This window comes from Crocuta crocuta, unplaced genomic scaffold (assembly GCF_008692635.1).
Source record: "Crocuta crocuta isolate KB4526 unplaced genomic scaffold, BGI_CrCroc_1.0 scaffold16, whole genome shotgun sequence".
Lineage (NCBI taxonomy): Eukaryota > Metazoa > Chordata > Mammalia > Carnivora > Hyaenidae > Crocuta > Crocuta crocuta.
In genome coordinates, this window is record NW_027531893.1 from 15,349,614 (window position 1) to 15,376,119 (window position 26,506).

At 43.3% G+C, this 26,506-nt stretch overlaps 2 protein-coding genes across 3 annotated transcripts in view; one reads left to right on the forward strand and one right to left on the reverse strand.

Annotated features, from left to right (window-relative positions):
• Positions 1-11,073, reverse strand: part of PDILT (protein disulfide isomerase like, testis expressed) — a 44,593-nt gene extending 33,520 nt beyond the window's left edge. For both annotated transcript variants that reach the window (XM_077773274.1, XM_077773273.1), the window contains exons 1-2: positions 10,869-11,073; positions 1,360-1,563 (exon numbers count right to left, since the gene is read on the reverse strand). In XM_077773274.1, coding sequence (XP_077629400.1) covers positions 1,360-1,561 — 202 coding nt within the window. In that variant the 5' untranslated portion in view covers positions 1,562-1,563; positions 10,869-11,073. The remainder of the gene's footprint in view (positions 1-1,359; positions 1,564-10,868) is intronic.
• A 3,484-nt stretch (positions 11,074-14,557) lies between these two features.
• Positions 14,558-26,506, forward strand: part of LOC144239203 (acyl-coenzyme A synthetase ACSM5, mitochondrial-like) — a 23,743-nt gene continuing 11,794 nt past the window's right edge. The window contains exons 1-5 of the mRNA XM_077773205.1: positions 14,558-14,612; positions 16,729-16,947; positions 19,550-19,760; positions 22,335-22,546; positions 24,789-24,959. Of these exons, the coding sequence (XP_077629331.1) occupies positions 16,744-16,947; positions 19,550-19,760; positions 22,335-22,546; positions 24,789-24,959 (798 nt within the window). The 5' untranslated portion in view covers positions 14,558-14,612; positions 16,729-16,743. The remainder of the gene's footprint in view (positions 14,613-16,728; positions 16,948-19,549; positions 19,761-22,334; positions 22,547-24,788; positions 24,960-26,506) is intronic.

Below are 26,506 nucleotides of genomic sequence, written 5' to 3' on the forward strand. Positions count from 1 at the left end.
TTCTTAAGCTCTTATTGTGCAGCAGGCACTGTGCTAAGCACTTAGGAATTATATCCTGTTGCTAAATTACCCATTTCACAGCCAAGTAAAGAGAGGCTCTCAGAGTGATCAAGGTCACCTGCTCAAGGTCGTCTGACCAGTAAGTGGCAGAGCCCCTGTATTTGAGCCTAGGACCGTGAACCTCTAAAAATTGAACATCATCTCAAGACATGCACTGGTCAGACTGGAGAGAAAAGGAAGCCTGGGAGGTGTCAGGGTCAGAGGAAGGCAAACTGACAGAAGGGAGAAAGGGCTATGCCAGAGCAGCAGCCAGGAGAAGGGGAAGAGAACATAGGGGGGAGGGGCTGCATGGAAAGGGGCAGAAACCAAGAAGGGGAAGCACCTGCACCACGCTGCCCAGCTCTGGAACCCGAGGCTTTGCCTGGCCTCCGGGAATCTGGGTGCTAGTTGGGTCTATACAGCCTGGCAGCAGACCTTGGACACTTCCCAGGAGTAGCTCTGGAGGCAGGATTCTGGAATCCATTGTTCCCATCTACTTTCTGTACCCTCCTAATCCTTGCACGTGGGAAGTGGCGTAGCACAAGTGCAATCCCCGCTTGTGAACTGTGTGACCTTGGGCAAATCGCTTGGCCCCTCTATGCTTCTGTTTCCGCAGCTATAAAATAGGGAGACAAATGGTGCCACCATGCTGGGCTGTTGTGAAGATTAACTTAACATTTAGTGGGGCACTAAGGACAGTCCCCAGCACACATTACTACTATGTGAAAGCTGTTATGAAAACCGCTCCCATCCTGTGCCAAGGCACAGCTCTGTGCCCAGTGCCCCAGGGAGAGATGAAATATCCACTGAAGTAAAGAACAACAGTCCAAAAAACAAAAGTGGACAGACAGAGTGCAGATAAGGGTGATGTTTTGCAACTCTTTGCTCAAGAGCTTGCCCATAGTTGCCACCGTTATTGCTCTCCGGTTGTGTTCCAGCCACTTAACATATTATCCCATTTAACCTTTACAACAATCCAGAATGGTCAGGATGCTCCTGTGCACCTTACAGAGGGGAAAGTTGAATTTCAGAATATGAAGACACTGAAGAGTAAGGTAGCTTTTTACTTTCAGTGGGACAGAGGAGCAACATACAAGTCAAGACTAAAGTGGCAATGTAGCATCTTGCAAATTGCTTAACGTCTTGGACTCGACATTCTCATCTGAAGTCGGGAATGCTAGTACATCCATATTACTTTTAAATATGTTAATATGTGTTCTCATCTATTTAGCAATATATAAAACTTCTCTGGCTGCCAGGAGCAAAGAGGCAGATCTCACCCCACCCATCACCTGTCACCCAGGAGTAGGGGACACTCACGGAAAAGCACCATGAGGAAGCGAGTCTGGTTCAGCATCTGGGTCAGGCCAGCAGGGGTTAGCACCAGCAGGTTGCCTTCCTCCACAATATGCAAGGGCTGGGATATGTTGATGCTGGCTTCCTTGACATCCTCCTCTGGGAAGCCCTGGACAATGGAGACGCAAGCGGCCACCAGCAGCAGGGAGATCCATTGCAGCTCCATGGCTATCCCGCAGGGCCACAGAGAGGAACAGGAGCCCTTATCAACACAGGTGGCAGGGCACCACGTCATCACTCCCTCCCCCCTCTCCTTCCCTGCCCAGCCAGTTTCTATATGGAGAATATGGCTGAGCCTGGCCCCCAGCTCCCTAGTAGTACCCACACATGGCAGTGGCACTGGAAGAGATGCAAAATGTTAGTTAACCTCAGCCCCTGTGTAAATTGTGCAGGGATAGTTCAGAGCAGCAGGGCCCTACTCAGAGCCACACGAAACCAAATCACATGCGAGCATTTGAGCCTTCTGGCTTCCCAGTCAATAGGTTAGACTTTTGCAGAGATATGTCCCACTCTTGAGTCCTAGGGTGAGTCTCTGGACCTCAGAGATAATTGGTCCAATTCCCCATCATGACCTCTGCTTCACATTCCTCCAGCTCCTGTTTGAATGCCTCTTACAATGGGAAGCTCATGACCTCACTTCCCAGTCATGTACCCCAATGATTGAACAAATTTTCTCTACTGTAAATATTTCTTTTGAAAGTCATGAGGCACCAGGATTGAGCCCCTTATTGGGCTCTGTGCTGACAACGTGGAGTCAGCTTGGGATTCTCTTTCTCCCTCTGCAGTTCTCTCTCTCTCAAAATAAATAAATGAACATTTTTTTTAAAAGGCCATACATAACTGTAGGTCACACTTGTAAATATTCCAAACAATACAATGAAACCATTTTAAGCAGCAAATAAAAATCTCTCTCATAATCCCACCTCTGAGAAAGCTACTCTTAACAGTTTGAAATGGATTCTTATACATGTTAAAAATTCCTATGTAAATTCGAATATACAATTTTAAACATAAATGGAGTTAGCTATGCATGTTGTTCAGTGTTCTGATATTTTTACTCAGTAATATAAAATATATCCTACATACCTTCCTATAAAATACATTCCTTTTTTCTTCTCTTCCATTTGTTTCTTTGTTTCTTTCTTTGTTTCCTTATTTTTACAATTTTTAATTGTTAGAATCATAGAATGGTCTGGGTCAGGAGCTTCCTTTCTCTACGTTCCACCCTCCCTATTTATGTCTTCCTGCCTTCCCTAACAATTTAGAGTATAAATCACCTCATCAGATCTTTATAAGTACTCCTCAAGCATTGAGCTATTTCTCTGTGTAGCATGGACTGCCTGAGTGTCTTAAAGAAGAAGACCTATAGCAGATAGGAGTGGGTGCCTAGGTGGCTCAGTCAGTTAAACGTCCAACTCTCAGTTTCAGCTCAGGTCATGAGCTCACAGTTTGTGGGATTGAGCCCTGCATTGGACTCAGCACTGCCAGCACAGAACCTGCTTGAGATTCTTTCTCTCTGCCCCTATATGCTCACACTCTCTCTTCTCTCAAATAAACTTAAAAAGAAAGAAAACGACCTATAGCAGGTATGTCCTAGGTCATACCTTCAGATTAAATTTATAAGTATTTTAACTTCTTTGTTGACTGCTGTAGTCCTAGCACCTGATATTTTGGTAGGAAAATGGACAAGTGGCATGAATCAATACATGAATGAATGAATAAATACTTGATCTTTGCCTAGGAAATATGTTTGTCAAATTATTTAAAGGTTTTTAAAAAATAGATTGCTGGAGACCTGCTCCAGCCAGTCCAGGGGTCCCTGAAGGATGGACAGTGTCGGCGAGAGAGAGAGTGAGAGAGCCCCGAGATTCTTTCCGATCACCAGGCAGGCATCTATCCTGTCAGTTTTGGTGTCTTTATTTAAAGGTCCAATGGCAACATGAGATCAGAAAAAGGAATTTTTACAGTGGAAAACTCTTTGTGATAAGATGCTTTGAAAAGTGTACAAGAACAGGTTTTTTGGAAGTATTCTTGCAGAATTACCCCAATCATAGTGAGGTTGAATAAATCATACAACTAAGGAAATAACAGGATGACATACATATTTGTTCTAAGTTAATAACGCTAGGATTAGGACATAGTTTAAGTTGTATATAGATAGGCTAGGAGTCATTTTGTTTGGCTCACAAAAGGATGAATGTTTTTGAGCTGGTTAATAAGTTGTTTGTGGCAACCTTTCTGACTTGATGCTGAATGTGTAAACACCATGTAGGCCCTAAATGTGTCGGCCTTTGTTTTTGGGTTATGTTTTAGCTACTCTTATCTACCCTCATCCCAGCTGCCAGTGTAAGGGAGGGTGTTTGTGGAAAGTTAGACCTTAAATTCAGATAAAGGGAACAGCCCTTATCTGTTCCTTAACTCTAAATTAGGCTCTTTGTCTCGGGGCCAGGGTCAGTTGTAACTCTTGTGTTCTTAACCTCCTTTATTACCTAAGTCTTGGATCTACAAGTCCCATAGGAAGAGCCTTTTGACAATCATCCACAGTGCTTTCATCTAAAATCTCTTCTGAAAAGGCAGGAATATGCTTTTCCTTATGAAGAATCTGTGTGGGAAATATCAGTCTGATTTGGAATATTGTGAGGCCTGGTCAATACCAGCAGGCTCATTTCCAACATGAGCCAGTAGTAGCAGAAGGAGATACCAGTTTTCGTTTCTCATGGCAGGAGCTGTGCAAACACTGACATTTCCTTGCTGTGACTGTCATCCAGCGAGGCTGGTGTGGCTCCTAGCAATAGATATAATGTAATTTTTTGTCCTAAAATATAGAGAATTGTGACCAACTCTAGCTCTAAAGTTTTTAAGTACCTTATAAAAGGTACTTAATATACTTATCATGTGCCAGACACTGTTCTAGTTCTTTCCATGCCATCACATTCCTCATGACAACCCTATGAAGTAGGCATAGTACTATTGTAATCCTCATTTAATGACTATTAAAAGAAAAGGCACAGAAAGGTTAAATAATTTATCCAGGGTCACACAGCTAATAGGTAATAGACCCAGGCAGTCTAGCTACAGAGTCCATGCGCCTAACCACAATGATGTACTGTCTCTCTGGTGACTCATGGCAAAATGGATGCAGTGAACAATATTTTGAGACATTAACTGAGGCTCCCGCACCCTGGCATCCTGTATCCTCCATCATTCAATCAAGTCCTGCCTTGGAGGAGAGGACTGAGGCTGCAACAGAGAACAGAGTCAGATTTTTGATTCGGGATTCCAAAGCAGGCCTTTGAAACTCACAGTAGGGACCATGCTTTTGCAAATCAGGGCTCAAATTGCAAGAATGGCTGTGTTTTTTTGTTTGTTTGTTTGTTTGCTTCAAGAAAAGGGTTCTGAGTACCCCATGGTTTATGCTCTGAAACATTTTTTTTAGGAACTGAAGATAAGAGACCAAATGTTGTAACAAAAGATGCTCCATTGCTCTTATTGCTCAGGAAATTCCAAGGGTTTTGATCCAGGAACTATGGATGAAGACCAAATATATATGAGAAACATATTTGGTCATCTGAATGCTCAAATATATATATTTATGTTAAAAAGAAAAACGAGCCCCAAATGGAATCATTTGCCACCCCCTCATAGCAAACAAGACTTAATTTTAGTTTCAACCTATCCAAAGAGTGTGACCTTTTATTTTTAATTATTTTTCTTTTTAAAATTTTATTTAAATTCTAGTCAGTTAATATATAGTGCAATATTAACTTCAGGAATAGAATTTAGTGATTCATCACTTACTTACAACACCAAGCCCTCATCCTAACAAGTGCCCTCCTTAGTAACCATCACCCATCTAGCCCATCCCCCACCCACATGTTAATCTGTTTTGTTTCTTAAATTCCACATATGAGTGAGGTCCTGTGGTATTTGTCTTTCTCTGACTTATTTTGCTTAGCATAATACACTCTAGCTCCATCCAAGTTGTTGCAAATGGCAAGATTTCATTCTTTTTGATGGCTGAGTAATATTCCATTGTAGGTATAGGAATGCGACCTTTTAAAAGTCAGCCTAAAATTTCCTGATTAGCAGTAGTAAGATAATCTAATGATTAAAAAAAACCCAGAAAAACAAAAACAAAAGACAACAAAACCTGATTTTCCCTTCCCCAACAAAAGATGTTCTGGCCTGAAACAATCTTTTTGTTTGTTTGCTAATAACGTGTTCCTCCATTCTCCTACCTATGAAAACCTTCCATTTTGTACAACCCCTGGAGCATCTCTCTACTTGACATTGGATGCTTCCTGAGTCATGAATTGCTTAATAAAGCCAGTTAGATCTTCAAATTTACTGGCATGAATTTTGTTAACACTTACAAATCACAGTATCACAGGAGCCCCACTCTGTTTCTCCTCTGCACTGAAACCCCAACCTTGACTCTTTGCTGACCATTGCAGCCCCAGTACCCATTACCATGCCAGCCCATAATACTAAGTAACATCATTATGTATTAACCTAGTATTTGAGCTTTACATTCACCATCTTGTTAACCCTTACAGCATGTCTATGAGGTAGGTACAATTATGATGCCCCCCTTCATCAAGGTGGAGACTCATACAAAACCACCCTCAGGTAGATGAAGGAGCACGTGGGCTCAGGAACATCTAAGCCCAATGCCCATGGTCTAAACCAGGGTTCAGCAAACTGGCTTACTGCCTGTTCTTGTAAATTCACTGTTACTGGGTCACAGCCACACCCATTCTTTTGCTGTTGTCTGGCTGCTTTAACTACAATGGCCAGCTTAAGTAGTTTCAACAGAGACCATATGTGGCCAAAGGTGCCCGAAGTATTTATTTTCTTCCTCTCTACCAGAAAAGTTTGCAAACTTCAGGTCTAAATCACCATACCGCAGTCCCCATGCCCCCACACCTCACTCACACCTTAGATCTTAGACTCCTCAGATCTGTAAGTCCACTATTAGAGCTTACCATCTCTGTAGAATGAGTGAGTAGTGCCTGCCTCCCAGGGTAGTTATGAGCAAATGATAAAGAACCTGTGCTCCATTAGCCATTCTTACCCCAAGATGCACATTAAAGTCCCACTGGGAGCTGTTTAAACAGTACTTATGCTATGCCTCCACCCAGACCAATTAATTCAGAACCACTCAGGGTGATGCCCAGATATCTGTATGTTTTAAAAATTCCCCAAAAGAGGGGTGACTGGGTGGCTCAGTCAATTAGGCGTCCGACTTTGGCTCAGGTCATGATCTCACACAGTTCATGGGTTCGGGCCCGGCATCGGGCTCTGTGCTGACAGCTAGCTCAGAGCCTGGAGCCTGCTTCGGATTCTGTGTCTCCCTCTGTCTCTGACCCTCCCCTGCTCACGCTGTATCTCTCTCTCAGAAATAAATAAAACATTAAAAAAATAATAAATAATAAAAATTCCCCAAAAGATTCTTTCTTTTAAGCTCTCTATTTGGAAAATTTTGAATATATGCAAAAGTAGACTGGTTGATTTGCCTCTAGCGTCACTCAACTAGGTTTACTATCACCATCCATCTTGTTTATACTCTTTTCACTTCCTGCCCTGAACTATTTTGAAGCCAGTCCCATGTCTTACATTATTTCATCCATAAATAATCCGTTATGAATCTCTAAAAGATTAGGTTTTTTAAAAAATAAAACATAACCACAATACCATTATTCTCCTTAACAGAATGAACAATAACTTCTTACCAAATACCCAGACTGTTTGAAAATTAACCCAGTTGTCTCATAATTTAAAGTTTTATTGAATTGGGATCCAAATGAGATCCATGTGTTGTCATCGATAGTCACAGGTAATTCTGTCTTACAGTCTGTAGGTTAGGTTAAGAACCAGATGATCAGGGCACCCAGGTGGACCAGTTGGTTAAGCATCTGACTTCAGCTCAGATCAGGCTCTGTGCTGATGTCATGGAGCCTGGAGCCTACTTCAGATTCTGTGTCTCCCTCTCTGCCCCTCCCCTGATCGATCTCTCTCTCTCTCTCAAAAATAAATAAACATTTAAAAAGAGACAGAGAGAGAACCACACAGTCAAATGAAATCAACCAGGGCAAGTCATTTGGCTTGAGTGGACCGTGGAACATCAGAGTGCACGCCAGGCTGGTCAAGGCCACTATGGGCTCCCCCAAAGGCTTTTTTTTTTTTTAAATTTTTTTTATTTATTTCTAGGAGAGAGAGAGAGAGACAGTATGAGCAGGGGAGGGTCAGAGAGAGAGGGAGTCACAGACTGAAACAGGGTCCAGGCTCTGAGCTGGCAGTCAGCACAGAGCCCGACGCGGGCAAAGGCTTTTGACAAGAGTATTCATGCATGTAAGCGGCCAATGGATACATGAAAAGATGTTCAATATCACTCATTGTCAAGGAAATGCAAATCAAAACCATGATGAGAAACAACCTTACACCTGTCAGAATGGTTAGACTAAAAAAGACAGGAAATGAAGTGTTGGCAAGGATGTGGAGAAAAAGGAATCCTCTTGCACTGTTGGTAGGAGTGCAAACTGGTGCAGTCAGTGTGGAAAACAGGGTGGAGTTTTCTCAAAAAATTAAAACTGAAAATACCATATGATCCATTAATGCCACTGCTGGATATTTACCCAAAGAAAACAGAAACACTAATTTGAAAAAATAAAGTAACTCTGTGTTTACTACAGCATTATTTACCATAGCCAATATATGAAAATAAACTAAGTGCCCACCCATAGATGAATGGGTAAAGAAGATGTGGCATATATATACAATAATATTATTCAGCCAAAAAAAAAAAAATCTTGTCATTTGCAATGGACCTAAAGAGTATAAGGCTAAGTGAAATAAGTTAAAAAAGAAAAACACTGTATGATTTCATTCATATGTGGAATTTAAGAAACAAAACGAATAAAGAAAAAGAAGAGACAGAAAAAAGACACTCTTAAATATGGAAAACAAACTGGTTGTTTCCAGAGGGAAGGTGTGTTGATGGATGGGTGAAACAGATGAAGGGGATTAAGGGTACACTTATCGTGATGAGCCCTGAGGAATGTATAGAAATGTTGAATCATGTTACACAACCAGACACTAATACAATATAGGGTAATTACACATCAGTAAGAATAAATAAATATACAAGTAACAAAACTGAAGAATACTTGTAAAAACAACAACAACAACAACAAAGGGGTACCTGGGTGGCTCAGTTGGTTAAGGGTCTGACTCTTGATTTCAGCTCAGGTCATGATCTCACAGTTCATGGGATAAAGCCCTAAGATGGGTTCTGTGCTGATAGCAGGAAGCATGTGTGGGATTCTCTCTCTCTTCCCTGTCTCTCTGATCCTCCTTCCACTTGTGCTCATGAATGTTCTCTCTCTCTCTCTCTCTCTCTCTCTCTCTCTCTCTCTCTCTCTCAAAATCCATTAATAAATATGAAAACAAAACATCTGCTAGATGGGTTACTGCCTGAATAAAGCCAAAAAGATCTTTAAATTTACTCAGTTGAATTTTGTTTAGCAGACTGAAGGAAGCAAAGAAGTGAACTATATACTTTCCCAGGAAAAGAATGGGAGGGGGCAGGTTGTTTCTCTCTGTCTCTCCCCCCATCTCTCTTTCCCCTCATCTCTCTGTCTCTCTTTCTCTTCTCTCCCTGTTCCACACCATATCCTTGGCTGTCTTTCTTGTGACCCTCTGGCCAAGCTCAGCCTTGCTTCATCACAGAGTTCCTCCTCAAACTCTGGACCGCATTCTGACTCAACCCCTGGCACTGTGCCCTCAGCACCACCCAGACCCCTGCTCCTGCCCAGGAGCCCCAGTTCTCCCTGCACCCACCACTCTGGCCTGACAATCCTGGTGGTTCCTCTGTGTGCCTCTGGGGAACCCTCCGCCCCAGCCACACAAATTCCAAGCCTAGGTCCAGCCTCTACCTCCCACCCCCACACAGGGAGGAGTGCCATGATAGAAAACTTTTCTGAATAAGAATAAATAAGAATAAGAACAGCTAATGCAGAGGGCCTTGCTATCAGCCACCTCTGCTCTGAGCACTAAATGTCACTGGTGCCGACATTGAAGCCCCCTGTCCCAGCCACCATTGTCTCTGGTCCGGCTGGAGAAGTGGCCTCATCTCTACTTACCCTTTTTGCTTTCCTCCCCATCCATTCCTCACACAGAATTTAGAGATCTCCTTCTAAAACACAGCTTAGATCACATCACCATCTTATGGAAAAGTCCAGGGCCCTGCCATCACATACAATATGCTGGCAGCTCAGAACCCCATCATCCTGTTCCCTGTGACCTCAGCTCTGTGCTCTCTCCCGCTCCTATGTTAGCATGTCAGCCAGGCTGGTTCCTTCCCTCTTCTGAGGCCTGGGACCTTTGCCTCTGCCTGGAACACCGTTTCCCTGATCTGTAGCCTTTTTTGGTCATTCTGCTATGCTGAGAGATGCAGAGACCAACCGAGACCACTGAAGCTGAATTAAGGGAGTCTTTATTACTGACTGGAACTGCACAGAGTTAACACAGAACTCTAAATGTGCAGCCCTGAATCCAAGGATTTAGGGCTTTTTATGATGAGCAAGCAGACAAGTGGGCAGTACAGAGGCAGGATTGAGCTGTTATTGTAAAAAGACTACAGAGTGATAAAGAGAGCAGTCCTTATCCTGGTATGTAGGAAACCATTTGTTATTTTGAAGGTAAGGTTTAGGATTGTAGGGGAGTTTTAAGGGAATAGCCATTATCTCAAGGACAAAGTATGCAAACTGTGTCATAAATAACCATCAGCAGGGGTTATTAACCCTTTTCTTAAATTTTTTTTCCTTGCACCTGATAGTCACTTAGCCCTCCCAGTGTAAGCCCAGAAGGTAAACTCTGGGTCAAGATGGAAGGACTAAGGCTAAATTCATGTGCAACAATTCAGGTCCCAAACACCAGCTCCTCTGAGGGGGGTCTTCCCAGGCCACTTGTCTCCTCCCTACCTCTGCCTACAGCCCTCTCAGCCATATCACCCCCATTTACTTCAAATCTTGTATTACTACTTTTGAGTGTACACGGTTTCTAAACTTTTTCCTGTAAATGCATTTGTTCACACCTGTTTCCCCACCTCCTAGAACAGTGCCTTGTCCTGATCTGGGACTCAATGAATGTTTTTTAGTCACTGAATGAACAAATGACCTAATTCTCACACAAACCCCACAGTGCATTTCAGTGATTCTCAACCATGACTGCTCATTAGAATCTCTTGGAGAACCTCAAACAAATACTGATGCTTGAACGCTAGCACATTAGGTCCTAATTTTATTGGTCTCTATGGGGTGGAGTGAGTCTTTCTTTTTAAAGTCCCTTAGGTGATACTAATGTGTAGCCATCTTCACAGTAAACCACACTTAAAATTATAACCATCCTGGCAGAAGGAATGTGGCCAGGTCAGGGCCCATCCATCAGAATTGCCATTTCACTCAAGCCCATACCTGCAGGAAGCCTGGTTACGCTCAGGCCCACTGGGGCTGAGCTGGGGCAGCAAACTCCAGGGCACTTGGAGGAGGGAAGTCGTGGCCCGAAGAACAGACTCCTGGTTTCCCTTTGTGACAGAGTAGGACAAGGAAGCCACTGGGTGTCCTAAAGAAATCCAGAGGCAGAAATGAAGACCCTTCCTGGCCACGCTAGGACTACGGCAGCCTGAGCAGCAGTGTTCCACATTCTGGGGTTCTGGAGACCAGGGTGGCCCTGGAGAAGAATGGCCATTGTTGGGTAAGGAGGCCCTGCCCTTGCTGAGAGGAGCTTGCCCAAGCACAGGGGTGGCGCTGGAGGTCACTGAGAGCACCAGAAACAAAACACACCCTGGCCGAGAGTGGCACAGGGGGACTCTGAGCTCTGTGTCTAAACATTGGAATTTGAATCCCAGGTCTGTCCCTAAACAGCTGTGTGGCCTTGGACATGTCATTCACCCTTTCTGAGGCTCCATTTTGTCATGTGTAAAATGTCATAGAATCCGCAGGGCTGTTGGAAGGGTTGAAGGAGCTGACATGGGCAAAGTGAGCTGCAAGGGACCCAGAGGGCAGAAAGCTGGCCCTAGTCCCCCCTCCTAGCCTCTCCTCCACTCCCTGCCCCAGCCACACTGGCCTTCTTGCCACGCCTCCAAGATGACAGTCAAGCTCTCACCTCAGGAGCACTTGTGGTTTCTGATGAGGTTTTGGGGTGATGGTGGGTTTCATGGGGTTCAGAGCTGACAGCCAGGAAAGATTTCTTGAAGATGTCTTTGGTGCAAAAAGGTGATTTTATTAATGTGCAAGGACAGGACCCATGAGCAGAAAGAGCTGCCCCTGACCCTGTGGAGAGACTGGTTATACACTTGGGAGTTCATAGGCTAAAGAAGACTCCCAGGCTACTGGAGGCCTAGCTAATGTCAGCCTAAGGTTGTTTTTCCCTCCAGCAGAACATTAGCATTAAGACTACAGCAGGGAGTTCCTAGAGAAAAGTTTTACTCTGCCTGCCTCAAGTATTTGACAGTGGGCTGCGGGTTCTATGGAAATTCAATTTTATCTGCCATTTCCTCTGCCTTTGTTTCCCATATCAGTTTCTTTTACACTCAGCTCTTCACTCAGGTGTATTCAGGTTTACTGTCTTATCTCCTGCAAGTCTTTGCTCACACATCACTTTCTTAGCCTGGACCTTTCCTGATCACTTCATTTAAAACCATTAACTTCCCCAGTCCTCTCTTTGGTACTTTCTCTTTCTAGGCTTTACTTTTCATCATAGTCCTAAATACCTTTTAAACTCCTTATACTTTACTTTGCCTAGCAGGTAACAGATGCTCAAAAATGTTTGTTGAATGGCAAATGAAAGGCACTCATTGCTATTATTAGCCGTAGCAGCAGAATTATTGTCAGAGTTTGCAGCCTCCAGTTCTTTGTGGCTGGATGCTTATCAAATACTGATGGATAGCAGTGAAATTGACTTCAGGTCACCTGTAAAGCAGGTTATCTGACCATTCACCTCCCTGAGAATAGAGAATGTATCTTTAGACCTGGCTGCAGATTTGCAGATAAGAGTGGTTGCCTGGGACCCATTAGAGGCCTGGGCAGGAAGTAGAATTTGAAGACCAAAGAGATGATTCCCTATGGACATGCTAGGTGGGGTGGGAGAGGAGCTGCCTCCATGGAAAGGGGAAACACTGGCCTGGCCAGGAAATAAGCTAGAGCCTCAGGGAACAAAGCATGGCGGAGGATGAACACCCAGTGTGATGCTAACCACTGCAAAGCAAGGCAGTGACGCCTAAGCATCCTCTCCAGGAGGTGCCCATAGCCCCTTTTCCATGGGAAGGACTTTGAGCCACTTCTAAGGCTAAGGAAGGAAGGTGATCTGAGGTCAGAGAATGTCACGGGTCAATTTGTACTTGCTACACATAGCAAGGTCTGGCAGACAAAAGATTTTCACTAAATAGTAGTTCTCGTTTACTCTTCATGGACTCAACAAGTATTTATTAAATTCCTACAGTGTGGCTGGGCACTGTTATAACTCCTGAGGATACAGCAGAAAATCTAAAATCTTTGTTCTGGTGGAGTTGATATTCTAGGGTGCATGTGGTGTGGGGAGGGGACAGACAGCAAAGTGAATGAATAGAAAATAATCGAATGGTGAGTAGGCTGAGGTGATGATTATATTAATCAGCTTAATTGTAGTAACCATTTATGTAATGCATATGTAGCATACCATAAATATATACATTTTTATCTGTCAATCATATGGCAATAAAATTGGAAAAAATGTTTTTTTATAAAATACATTGAATGTTGGAAAGTGGTAAACACAGTGGCGCCTGGGTGGCTCAGTTGGTTGAGAGACTGACTTTGGCTCAGGTCATGATCTCGCAGTTTTTGGGTTCAAGGCCCACAGGCTCTGTGCTGACAGCTAGGAGCCTGGAGCCTACATAGGATTCTGGGCTTCCCTCACTCTCTGCCCCTCCCCTGCTGGCAGTCTTTCTCTCTCAAAAACACACATTAGAAAATTAGAAAAAAGAAAAAAGAAAATGATAAACACTAAGGATGAAAATCAAGCAGAGAAGGGAGGTGAGAAATGTCAGATAGGACAAGGTTCCAGATGGGGTAAGAGCCTTGGCAGAAGGTACGCTGAGCAGGGTCTGTTGTGTGAGTGGTGAGGCAGTGAACCCTGTGGAAGGAAAGTCCTGGAAGAGAATCCAGCAAGCACAAGGCATGAAGCAGGGCTGGCTGGAGCCAGCTGGCAGGGGAACACCAGAGAAGGTTGATCAGGAACTTTGCAAGCTGGTTTTAAACTTTGGTTGCTTGAAATTGGCCATGGTGGTGATATTTAACCACGGATATTGGCAAACACTATAAGACAGATATTTTTTGCACTTGTTATCAGATTTCCAGTTTACCAGCAGCAGGGAGAACAAAGGCCAAGCTGGCCAGTGTGGCTGGAACAGAGCTAGCAAGGGGGCAGGAAGGGAGAGCCAGGAAATCATGTGGGGCCTTGCAGCTGCTTACAGGACTTTGGTTTGGACCCATAAGCCAGACAGGGAGGCATAGGAGGTTAAGGGAAAAAAAAAGCTTTTCTTTTTAGGTTTAATTTTACATGCCATAAAATTCATTCAAGTATGCCATTGTTACTATTCTTATTTTTTTAGTACATTTACAGGTTTGTGCAGCCATGAGCATAGTCTGAATCCAAAACATTTCTGTCACCTCAAAGAGATCCCCTGTATCCATTTGTAGTCTCTGCCTGTTCACATACCCAGCCCCAGGCAACTACTGCTGTACTTTCTTGTCTCTTTGCTTTGGAGGGTTTGGAGCCGACCATTTACGTTACTGTCACTATTGTATCCTTTCTGCTAAAACCTGATAAAATTCATATTCTCTTTTCAGATGACGTGGTGACCTGAATTTTCAGGGAAGACATTCCACCAGAGCTGGAGTTTACTCTCCCAGCCCTGGGAGCTTTGAGAAAAACTTGGCAGGGGCCACACTCAGGCTTAAAGCTTGCTGGCCAGTTAAAGTCACCTTGTCCTCTGCTGCCTTTGGGCTCTGCCCTCTCTTGGCTGCATTTGGGGCCAAACTTCCCCGTGGGAGGCTGAGTCAGCAGATCGCCTTCTCCAGCAGTCCTGGAGGAACCTGAATGATTATAGGCATTAAGGCCTGTATTCCGCTGAAGCAGAACACGGAAGCCCTTTTGCATTTCTTGGGTGCTTGAGCAAGGTACTGTAAAGAGATATCTTTCAGGGGCAGGTATCAAAGGGGCATGACTGAAATGGCCTTGGGCCCTTGGAAGGAAAGCCTGGGAATTATAATTATCAGCTCTCAAGGGGCAGAGGAATCCAAGTGTAGGAAGCATAGGAAAAGGCTTGAGGCAGAGTTAAGGAGAGTTGAGAAATTGGGGGAAAGGGTCAGAGAGGGGAGTCTGAGGCCACAGGGCTGGTGGCCACAACAGAGGCTGGGGCCTAGGCCTTTCTGGGAAATCAGACCTGCAAGTCACTTGTTGTCTCTAAGCCTCATTTTATCTGTAAAACAGAAAAATTAAACTTACATCATGGAATTGTAAGGATTTAAGGAAATAACATCTACAAAACACCTTCCAGATGCTTGCTAGGTACATGGTAAGGCTTCTGTAGTTGGCAGTTACAGTCGTTCTTCTCGTTACTATAAGACAAGTTGTTGGTTATTGTCTTAGTCTGTTTGGTAGCTGTGGTTTAAACATTTATTTGTCACGATTCTGGGGACTGGGAAGTCCAAGATCAAAGTGTGGCAGGCAGATTCTGCGTCTGGAAAGAGCCCTCTTCCTGGTTCACAGACGCCTATCTCTTTGCTTTGTCCTCACTGGGTGGAAGGGGCAAGCCAGCTCTCTGGGGTCTCAGGATCTAATCACCTCCCAAAGCCCCTCCACCTCCTGCTACCATCACATTGGGGGTTAGGATTTAATAAAAGAAGCACGGAGTGGGGAACTCAAACTTTTAGTCTCTGGCAGTTACATTACCATGTCCTGTAGTTACTATGATTATGACCAAGAGGGGTTTGGTGAAGAAACTGCTTCTGGGGATGCAGCCTCTAGGCTTCTGCTTCTCAAACTTTCAAGTGCACACAACTCGCTGGGGTTCCCATAAAGTGTGGAGTCTAATTCCACACGTGCAGGGTGCAGTCTATGGTTCTGCAGTTGTCCCAAGCCACCAGCTGATGCTGATGCTCCTATCCATTAGACCAGACTTTGAGTACCAAGACACTGAAGATTGTCCTGTCCAGTACGGTAGCCCCTATCCACTTGGAGCTGTTGAGCCCTTGAATTGTGGCTTATCCAAACTGAGGTGTGCTTGTAAGTGAAAAATACATACCGGATTGTGAGGACTTAATACCCACCCACCTTACCGCACCAAAAGGTAAAAGACCTCTTTAGTAATTTCTTTTTACATTGGTTATGTATTGAAATTGTCGGATATAGCTGGTGTTGACCGAGAAAAGAGGCAAAGCTAAAATCAAAAAAGAGATATGTTTATTTGGGGTCTCAGAATTACCATTCAGAGAACACAGATTACGGCAGGGACCCAAGTAGTGCCCCACCCCACTCTAGGGACAAAAGGCAAGGATTTTTAAAGACAAAGGAAATGCTATATATATTGCTAACAAAGAATTTTGATTGATGTTGACAGCAGAAAACTAATCTTGACTGAATATAATTGATTGCTAAGGCTGTCACTAAACAGAGTCTCTTACTATAACAGGTATGCAGGCTGAGTCCTTGGAATATTTGTGGTTTGGCCCGGTTCAAAAGTTCATGGTACCACTGGTGAGGTGAACACATTAAGGCCCATCTCCTGAATGGCCTCCAGGCTCATTTAAAAACCCATTGGTGTAAATAATCCCAGCTATTCCACCATTCACACTGATTAAAATAAAATATTATAGTTCATTTCACCCCTTTTTATTTTTTTGAATGAAGCTACTAGAAGATTGTACATTACAGGTGTGGCTCACAATACATTTCTATTGGGCAGTGTTGCCCTAAAGCCTTCCTTGTTTTTGTCAGGCAGGTTCAGGGTTTTTCTTGGGAAAGTAGGCTTCGGGAAGTGGGCTCTGAGTTCCTAACCTCAGACTGCCAGGGATCCACAGACAGTGAGAAGTGGATGGGATGGACCTCAGGCTCAGAGGGAGAAAAATGACCAAAATGATGTGTTGGAACTAAGACTGGGTTCCAAGACTCTGTTTACAGGTCAGTGTGTACTGTAGTCACCATCAGGGCTGATCACATGTTTCTTCTCAAGCTCAGTCTCTCCACAAAGCCCAGAATTCAGGATAATGCTCTATCTCTTCTCTTTGGTGACAGGCCAGAGGCAATAGCATGATGCCATGGCTAAGAGGACGGGTCCTCAAGGTGCTGAGAAGTGCCCGGGGATTCTATGGGCCTCCTGGGCAACCACCACCTCTCCCTGCCCCTCAGAAGATTGTGGCCACCTGGGAAGCCATCAGCCTGGGGAGGCAGCCAGTGCCTGAGTACTTCAACTTTGCCCATGATGTACTGGACTCGTGGAGTCAGCTAGAAAAGGTGAGGCCCACTGTGTCCTAGTGTCCATCTTGGGCATCACAGGCTGCCCTCGGGTACCCCAGTGTGGAGATTTTGACCTTGGAATTTTGCAAGTCCTACAACTTAAACAGTTAGCATTGAAGCCTTAGGGGGAAAAACTATGACCAAGTTTCATGAGCCTTAGACACCTTGCCCAGTCCCTGATGTGTCTCAAATTCCTGAACCCAAACCACATAATAAGACAGTTACGCCCCCTTTGGTTCCCTTCCAATCATTCTGATCCAGTGAAGGAGAAAGTGTTGTTTTAAATCCACTCTGTCGTTAATGTCTGTCTCACTGTTGTGGACTTTCCTTTTAAATAAGGAGAGAGGTTGGCTGAGCCTCCAAGCTTTTCACAGATCATGGCAGATATGTAGAATTGAATGAAGATTATCTCGATTCTGTGTGCACATGCTTCCTTCATTTTCCTTTCTTAGGTGTCTGTTGTGTCTCTCTCAGCATTTTATAGTTCACTTTTTGTTTATGTTAAAGGTGCTAACTTTGTATTTGTAGCATGACAATATAAACTATCCCAAAGCAATTGGTTTATGTTAATTTTAAGAAGAATTTGTTTAAAGAAAAACAGTGAGGAAACCCAATACCATTAGTGGATTCAGTAAAAGTATACCGTTGGTGGGTATGGTAAAGTATGAAGGTGGCTTTGCAGTTAGATAGACAGGGTTCATCCACTTGAAGTGTGACCTTGGATAAATGCACCAAGGTCTTTGGATACTTTTCATCTATATTTTTTCATGTTTAGATTTTTCATGTATAAAATGGGATTCATACCATCTGCCACTTGGGAAGCAAATGTAGACAAAGGAGCCGGGGTGCACCCTTCCTGTCCACAAAATCTAGGTTCTTTTGCAACCTGGGATTGTCCTTAGAAGATTCCTTTAATGATAAATACAAACAGGGTTACATCAACAAAAATTGTGGAATAAGGATTTGCTAAAATGTTATCCTCTATAAAACAACAACAATGAAAAACCTTAGAAAAATCATCAGCATCTACTTTTGAAAATTCTGAAAACTAACCAAAGGCTGGAATTGCTCAGGGAGTGTTTATTAGAGAAACACTCATTGAAGATTTGGATGAATCTCTATAAGAATGCTGCTGCGATACTACCTCATTATATGAAAATAACATATCCTCTGTGATAATTTTGGGAAAAGTTTAAAACACATCTGATGAACTTCAACTTTTAGGGAACAAGGACCACCAGAAAATGTTAGCCTTTACGTTTTGTATGCACTTAGCATATTACCTGAAATATGCCTTAAAATTTTTTTTTAATGTTTAATTTTGAGGGGGGGAGGACAGACAGATGCTGGTGGGGGAGGAGTAGAGATAGGCAGTGATACAGAATCTAAAGGAGGCTCCAGGCTCCGAGCTTTCAGCACAGAGCCTGATGCAGGGCTTGAACCCATAAGCAGTGAGATCATGACCTGAGCTGAAGTCAGATCCTCAACCTACTGAGTCACCCAGGTGCCCCTGAAGACTGCCTTTTTAAAAATTGTACTGTACGGTTTTTAAATTTATTGTCCTTGAAAGCAGAAATTATAAAGTTGCAAGAAAAATGATAATACATCTCTAATTGATCTAGATACTCAGTGTAATCTTTATCAAAATCCCAGGGGATTTATTTGCTGAAATCTTATCCAAAATTCCATGTGGAAAGGCAAGGCACCCATAATAACCTCAACAGTCCTGAAAAAGAAATATAACTCTGAAGGACTCACACTTTCCTATTTCAAAACCTACTACAAAGTTACACGAATAACTGCATTTTTTTTCCTGTGTGAGGAAAAAAAAAAAGACAGTGTGACACTGGTATAGGGATAGATAGGGATGGATGGATTATAATAGAGAGTCAAGAAATAAACCCATAAATCTATGGTCAGTTGATTTTCAGCAGAAGTGCCAGGTAAATTCAGTGGGGAAAGAATACTCTTTCCAACTAGTGGTGCTGGTGCTGGTACATATTCTGATTCCATCCATATGAAATGTCCACAACAGGCAAATCCATACAGACAAATGTAGGTTAGTGGTTGCAAAGGGCTGCGGAGGGGAGAATACGAAGTGACTGCTAATATGTACAGAGTTTCTTTTTAGGTTGATGAAAATGTTCTGGAATTAGATAGTGGCAATGACACACCACTTTGTGAATACACTAAAAACCGCAGAATTACTTAACAGTAGTGAACTTTATGGTATGAGAATTATATCTCAAACAAGGGGGACACAAAACAGTGGGAATCATATGCTATCTTTTGCATAAAAAAGGTGGTATGGAACACAGATTATACTTAATGCTTGCTTAAATAAAGACTGGACAGATATGTAAGAAACTAATACAATTGGTTATTCATTGAGCAGGTGAAGTGAGGAGCAGCATAGATGGGCATATGGATGGAAGTAGGCCACCCAGTGCATCTTTCCGCATTGTTTTGAATTTGAACACTGTTGAACACTGTATGGAATTTGAAGACTATTTAAACAGAATTGAATAAAACAACAACAAGCAAACAAACATCCTCAACAAATGTTTTCTATTTCTTTTCTGCCTACACTGTCATCTAGGCTGGACACCGGCCCCCGATCCCTGCATTCTGGTGGGTCAGTGGCACGGGAGCAGAGGTCAAGTGGAACTTTGAGGAGCTGGGGGAGCAGTCCAGGAGGGCCGCTAATGTGCTCAGGGGCATGTGTAGCCTTCAGCCTGGAGACAGGATGATGCTGGTGCTCCCACGGCTCCCAGAGTGGTGGCTGGTCAGCGTGGCATGTATACGGACAGGTCAGTGAGCAGGGCTGAGGCTACCCCTTGGGCCCGACACACCTGTCAGAAGTTTTTGCAGAGTCCACATGGTTGGGAGACGGAGCAAAGTGAACTTTATGTGGAGTTGTACTTACTTCCCCTTTGCCCAACAGTCACAAACTTGATCGAGCACAGGGGCCAGGTAGTAATGTAATTGAGGCAAGCAGGTCAGTGTGTGGCAGTGGCGAGCACTGGGGCCTGCAGGAGAGTGAGCTCACATGGCTCATCAAACAGGGCAGCTGCTTCTCAACCCCAGCCAGATGCTTCCATGTGTGAATGAGGGTCAGTGTTTCCAGCACTTCTATCTTTGTAATAGAAAACTCTGGATTTTTATGGGGGAAAATAAAACTGTTGAGAATGAAATAAACTAAAAAAGAAAAACAAAAATCTAAGTGAACAAACCAAACATACTTTTTTGGGGTCATGGTTTGGAGCTGCCAGCGTGTAGAGGGTAATGCAATTATGCATGAGAGACCTTCATAGTCAGTCTTAGATTAGACATTAGATTCACTCTTAGACCTTATGGCTCTCACCACCAGAGCATCTACACTCCTAAGGGAAGGAAGAGAAGGACAAAATAATGAAAGCAATGAGATTACCCTTGAGGGTTCTGCCTCCTGCTCTTATGAATGTCCAAGGCAGTGGACATTGATCTGCTTGGGGTGATCCTTCCAACACAGGAGCAGAGGAGGGACAGGACACTGTCCATAGAACTCAGAGGGCCTCTGCTGACCCTCTGATGCTCTTATTGAAAAGGCTGGAGTTTTTATGCTGATTTTACAAAGGCAAGACAACTCCTTTTGGTGGAGAGCTGGTTTCTCCACCCACTGGGAACTTTCCACCACTTGAAAGGCTGTCCACCCCCTCCACTTCTGTCCTTAGATTACTCTGAAATAAGGATGGGTTTTTATAAATAATGTTTACAAAACAGAGGGATACAAACTCACACCAGAGAATTAGCTTTTCTAAACAAACAAGTTTAGTCAACCATTTTGTGAATGGATTGTCAAAAAAAAAATAGTGGCAGGAACTTTACTTCTACTCTATTTTTATATATTTTTGCACAATATATAAAAATGAGAACCATTATGGCACGTCCAGTTAGAGGAAGACAAACAGGAACACAGGTTTGGGGAATTCTCCATATCCTGCCATGACATATAAGATTTATTTAAATGAGGACCAAGGTAAAAGAGCCCTTGTGTTTTCTTGAGGACCTACTATGTGCCAGGCACTTTGCATGATCAAAACTTCCTTATGGAGTATTATTTTCATAATTTTTCCTGTTACCTAAATGTCCCAGTTACCCCAATTTGTGCAGATTCACCCATTTCTTTGATGTCCAGATAAAATAATTCAAGACTCTATGGCACATGACCATGTCAAGTTCCACATCATCTCCAGCACTTTAGAGGATACCCAAGCTGGATGTCCTTATATTCCCACATTGTCGTGTTCTCCTGATAGGCACTTATTACTGATCCTCTAGTCTATGGTGTTAGACTCATTGCTCTTGCTGACATCCCCAGCTGTCCACCATCTGCCTGGGCCCCCAAAACACTACACACAACTGCAAGTGGGATAGACTTCTTCTGGAAATAGCTAAATAAGAGGGATGAAGTAAAGAAATACCATTCACCTCCCAAAGTGTTCATGCTGGGTTTTAAAACCTGTAAAAGTATAGGAGATAATGCAAAGAGTAGTGAGAACTTTGGTTTGGCTCCAACACCATTTGGGATGGAGCCCTTCCTCTGTCTCCTGTCCTCACTCACTGGCCATAGCAGGATGACTGATTCTTTTAGGATCTCTTTCTTGTCATCTGTGAAATGACAGTGCTGGGCTCAATAGGCTGTTTACAAACTCCATTCTGAGAGACTCAGGTGGCTTTTCAAGTGTCTGATTAAAATTTGTCCCTGTTTTCTGATTCCTCATCCCTTCCCCTTGGGAAGAGATGGACTCAACTGCCTTCCGAAGTGGCTTTGGTTGACATTATACAAGCTCCCACCTACTATATCACCCTCCCACCACCTACCCCAAGAGACCCAGTCTCACCACTGGAATTTGTTGTAGCCTTTTGTTTGAAGGCGTGGCAAACCAAAAAGATAGGTCATCTCTAATGCAGCGTAATACAATGTTGGAGATCATGGACCCTTAGGTTTACTACCTCTTAGACTCACAATCCCAGTTCTGCAACATGTTAGCTGTGTGATCTTGGGCAAGTTATTTCATTTAATTAAGGCATAAGGGTCTAAGTCTTAGTTGTTGTTGTTGTTGCTGTTTGAGTCTACAAAATAGGTATGATAATACTACCTACTCTCCAGGGTTGTGAGAATTAAATGAAATAATGCATGTACAATTCTTCGCACATGAAGTGCTCCATAAACATATTCTGGATTTCATTATTGTCCTTATTGTTACCTTTTCCAGTTCAGACATTCCAACCCTGCCCGGTCCTTTCCTGTTCCTGTCTCTGATGGGCATATCTGGGTCCGGACCTCTTCACGGGGTCTTCCCCTGCTGCCCAGTCAACATCCCCTCTCTGTGTGGTGGCAGGGGCTGTCATGATTCCGGGTGTCTCTCAGCTGATGGAGAAGGACCTCAAATACCGGCTGCAGGCATCCAGGGCCAAGGCCATTATCACCAGTGACTCCCTGGCTCCGAGGGTCGATGCCATTATTGCTGACTGCCCTGCCCTTCAGACCAAGCTACTGGTGTCAGACAGTAGTCGGCCAGGCTGGATGAACTTCAGGGAACTCCTCCGGGAAGTAGGGGTGCTCCAGAGAACAGCACAAAGATGAGGCCAAGGTTTTTCCCCTTTAAGTAGTAGGAGATGGAGTGTATTGCTGATTGACCAGGAAGAGAGTGCACCAGAAAGGAGCACTCAAGTGTGGAGATCGGATGGACCTGAGACCTCATCCCAGTGTCCACCTTAAGATCCTTCAAAGTCACTCACTTAGGCAGTAAGAGAATTGTCATTAACTTTTCTGGGTGTCTTTTGCTTCTATACTGGTGCTAGTGGTTACAGAGCTGGTAGCCAGAGTAAACTAGATAACCCATATGCTGCATTTAGGACATAGTGGGTGGTCAGTTAATAATATAATAATAGCTGCCATGCACTGAGTGCTTGTGTATGCTAGGCATTGTGCTCAGTAAGCATTTACCTACGTTCATTCATGCACCAAAGATGTACTGAACATCTATTTTGTGATGAGCATTGTGTTTGGTGCTCAGAGCACAATAATGAATCAGACATAGTCTTCTTTAACACTTGGGAAAAACCCTATGAAGAGCACTTTAACCCAATTTTACAGGTAAGGAAACCGACACAGGAAAAGTGAAGTGACTTATTCAAGATGCTGACAAGTAGTTACATGAAGGCTGGGAAAGGACAAAAGCCGTCTGCCTTTGAGCGATGCCCTGGTGGAAGCGTGCCTTGGCATTTGAGATTTTGTCCTAATCAGAGGCAGAACCAAAAAGGGGCCCTGTCAGAGGCCTGCACCGTTTAGTCACACATGCCCATTCCACAGACCAACAGCCTCACATTGACCTGGGTGTTGTTTCACTTTATTTATTTATGTTTTTACTAATATCAACCCTTGTCTCTTATCAGTATCTTTTATTTGAAAAAGAACTATGTGGGGGCGCCTGGGTGGCTCAGTCGGTTAAGCATCCGACATCAGCTCAGGTCATGATCTCACGGTTCGTGGTTTGAGCCCCCCATCGAGCTCTGTGTTGACAGCTAGCTCAGAGCCTGGAGCCTGCTTCAGATTCTGTGTCTCCCTCTCTCTCTGACCCTCCCCTGCTCACGCTGCCTCTCTTTCTCTCTCTTGAAATAAATAAAACATTAAAAAAAATTTTTTTGAAAAAGAACTATGTGCTACATTCACGTAAATAAGTTACCAATTTTTAGGATGATAAGACACACAAGCATCCATTGTAAGTAATATATCTTCTACGTTCCTAAACATTATATTTCCAACATGTGACATTTTTTATAATATATTATTATGTTATATTTCAGTGTAATGATGATCAACTGAAACCTGAACAGAAAATACTCAGCACATGTAGGTAGTAAAGTACAAAGATATTTATAAGTTTGAGGACATGGCAAATAATCTTTAGATTGTTCTTGCCTATATTAGAATGCAAACTTTCTACTAAAAATTATGGAAAATTCTGTTTAATTTATGTTATTTATTTATTTGCCTGTTTATCTTTGAGTGCTGTTTTAAATTCAGATTCCCACATCTGACTTACTTAACCAGATATACCTGAGCAAAGACCCTAGAAAAATGTACTGTAAAAGATCTGCCCAGATGATTTTGATGAGCTGTCAGGTTGGCCTAGACCAGTGATTCTCAATTTTGGCTGTCATTAGAATTACCTGATGATCTTTTAAAAAATATATATATGTACCAAAAAAAAAAAATCCCAAAGCCCCAGGCCCACCATCAAACATTCTGTTTTTCTCTAGGGTGGAGCCTAGGCAATGGTATTTCTATTAAAACTCACCAAGTGTCCCTATAGAGAAGCCAGGACTGGGACCAGTGGGTGAGAAGATTTTCCAGAACATAGAACTTTAGTAATTACCCAGATCTCAAATTCCCAAATTTAGGGAACCCATCAGCCCTAAATTACCTGGAATTGAGGTAAGAGCGGAGCTGTGCCTTAAATATGCAGAGGTATAGACACAGAAACGTGCTTATTCCTCCAGAAAGTCCTCATGCCCTGGTAGAAGAGCTCAGGCTCTTTTGAGTGAGTAGCCTGAGCTACTCACTCGTTTTTGAGCCTCAATTTCCTTATTCACACAGGGTTATAATGATAATACCTAGCCCATGAGGTGATTGTAGGGCTCGGAGATAATGCGAGCTGGAGCCTTCAACACAAGCCTCACATGTAGTATTGAATAAGATGGTGGCCAGTATCATTGTTATAAATATCATTATTATTATGACTGTTTTTATTACTTGTAATGCCACCTAGCATTTTATATTTTCCAGCGAGGCATCCACAGAGCACAACTGTGTGAGGACAAAGAGTCAAGACCCACTGGCCATCTACTTCATAAGTGGTACTACTGGGGCCCCCAAGATGGTTGAGCACTCTCAGGCCAGCTATGGCCTGGGTTTTGTGGCCACTGGAAGGTACTGGAAGACGCTCATCTGGCAGGCCAAGGTAACAGAAAGTAGGCAATGAGCCAAAGAAATGTAAGAGGCATAGTGGCAAGATTGAAGTCATAGAGCTAAGATGGGGCACCTGGGTGGCTCAGTCAGTTGAACTTCTGATTCTTGGTTTAGGCTCAAGTCATGAACAATTTGTGTGATCAAGTCCTTCGTTGGTCTCAGAGCTGACAGTGTGGAGCCTGCTTGGGATTTTCTCTCTCTCTCTCTGTCTCCCTCTCTCTCTGCCTATCCTCTGCTCATTCTCTCTCTCTCACACTCAAAATAAATAAGCTTAAAAAAAACAAAGAAGAGTGAGTTCAGAGAGCCAACAAAGTGGGAAATCAGATAGAATCAGAAGGCTTTGGGCTTTACTTTGAGCGAGGTGACAAGCCATTGGACATTTTTTGCTTTTTGTTTTTAATTGAGGTAAGAGATACCTAACATAAAATTTACAATCTTAACCTTTTTAAGTGTAGACTTAGTGTCATTAAGGACATTCACAATGTTATACAGTCATCCCCACCATCCATCTCTGGAACTTTTCCATTTTGCAAATCTGAAGCTCTATGCCCATTTACACAATAATTCCCCATTCCCTCCCACCTCGACCGTGACACACACCATTCTACTTTCTGCTTCAATGCATTTGTCTACTCTGAGAACTACCTGTAAGTGGAATCATACAGCTTTTTTCCTTTCATGTCTAACTCATTTCACTTAGCATCATGTCCTCAGGTTTCATCCATGTTGTAACATGTGTCAGACTTTCCTTTCTTCTTAGGGCTCATTAATGAATATTGCCGAGTAAGTAACATCTCAGTGTTGTTTATCCACTCACCCAAGGATGGACACTTGGGTTGTTTCCCCTTTTTGACTGTTATCACTAGTGCTGCTGTTAAGATGAGTATATAAGCATCTATTCAAAACTCTGCCTTTGATTCTTTTGGGTGTATATACCCAGAAATGGAATTGCTGCATCATATGGTGATTCTGTGTTTAATTTTCTGAGGAACAATGGAGTATTTTTTTTTTTACAAATAGTTAATTGTCAAGTTGGTTTCCATACAACACCCAGTGCTCATCCCCAGAAGTGTCCTCCTCCATGACCATCTCCCCCCTGCCCCCCCACATTCATCAGTCCTCAGTTTGTTTCTCAGCATTCAAGAGTCTCTCATGGTTTGCCTCTCTCCCTTTCCCCCACCATTTCCCCCCTTCGTCTCCCCCTTGTTCCTCAGTTAAGTTCCTCCTAATCCTCCTATACATGCAAACATGATATTTGTCCTTGTCTGCCTGACTAACTTCACTCAGCATAACACCCTGACGGTCCATCCATGTTGCTACACATGACCAGATTTCATTGTTTCTCATTGCCATGTAGTATTCCATGGTATAGATAAACCACATCTTCTTGATCCATTCGTCCGTTGATGGACACTTAGGCTCTTTCCATGTTGTAGCTATTGTGGAGAGTGCTGCTATGAACATTGGGGTCCATGTGCTCCTATGCATCAGCATTTCTGTATCCCTTGGGTAAATTCCTAGCAGTGCTATTGCTGGGTC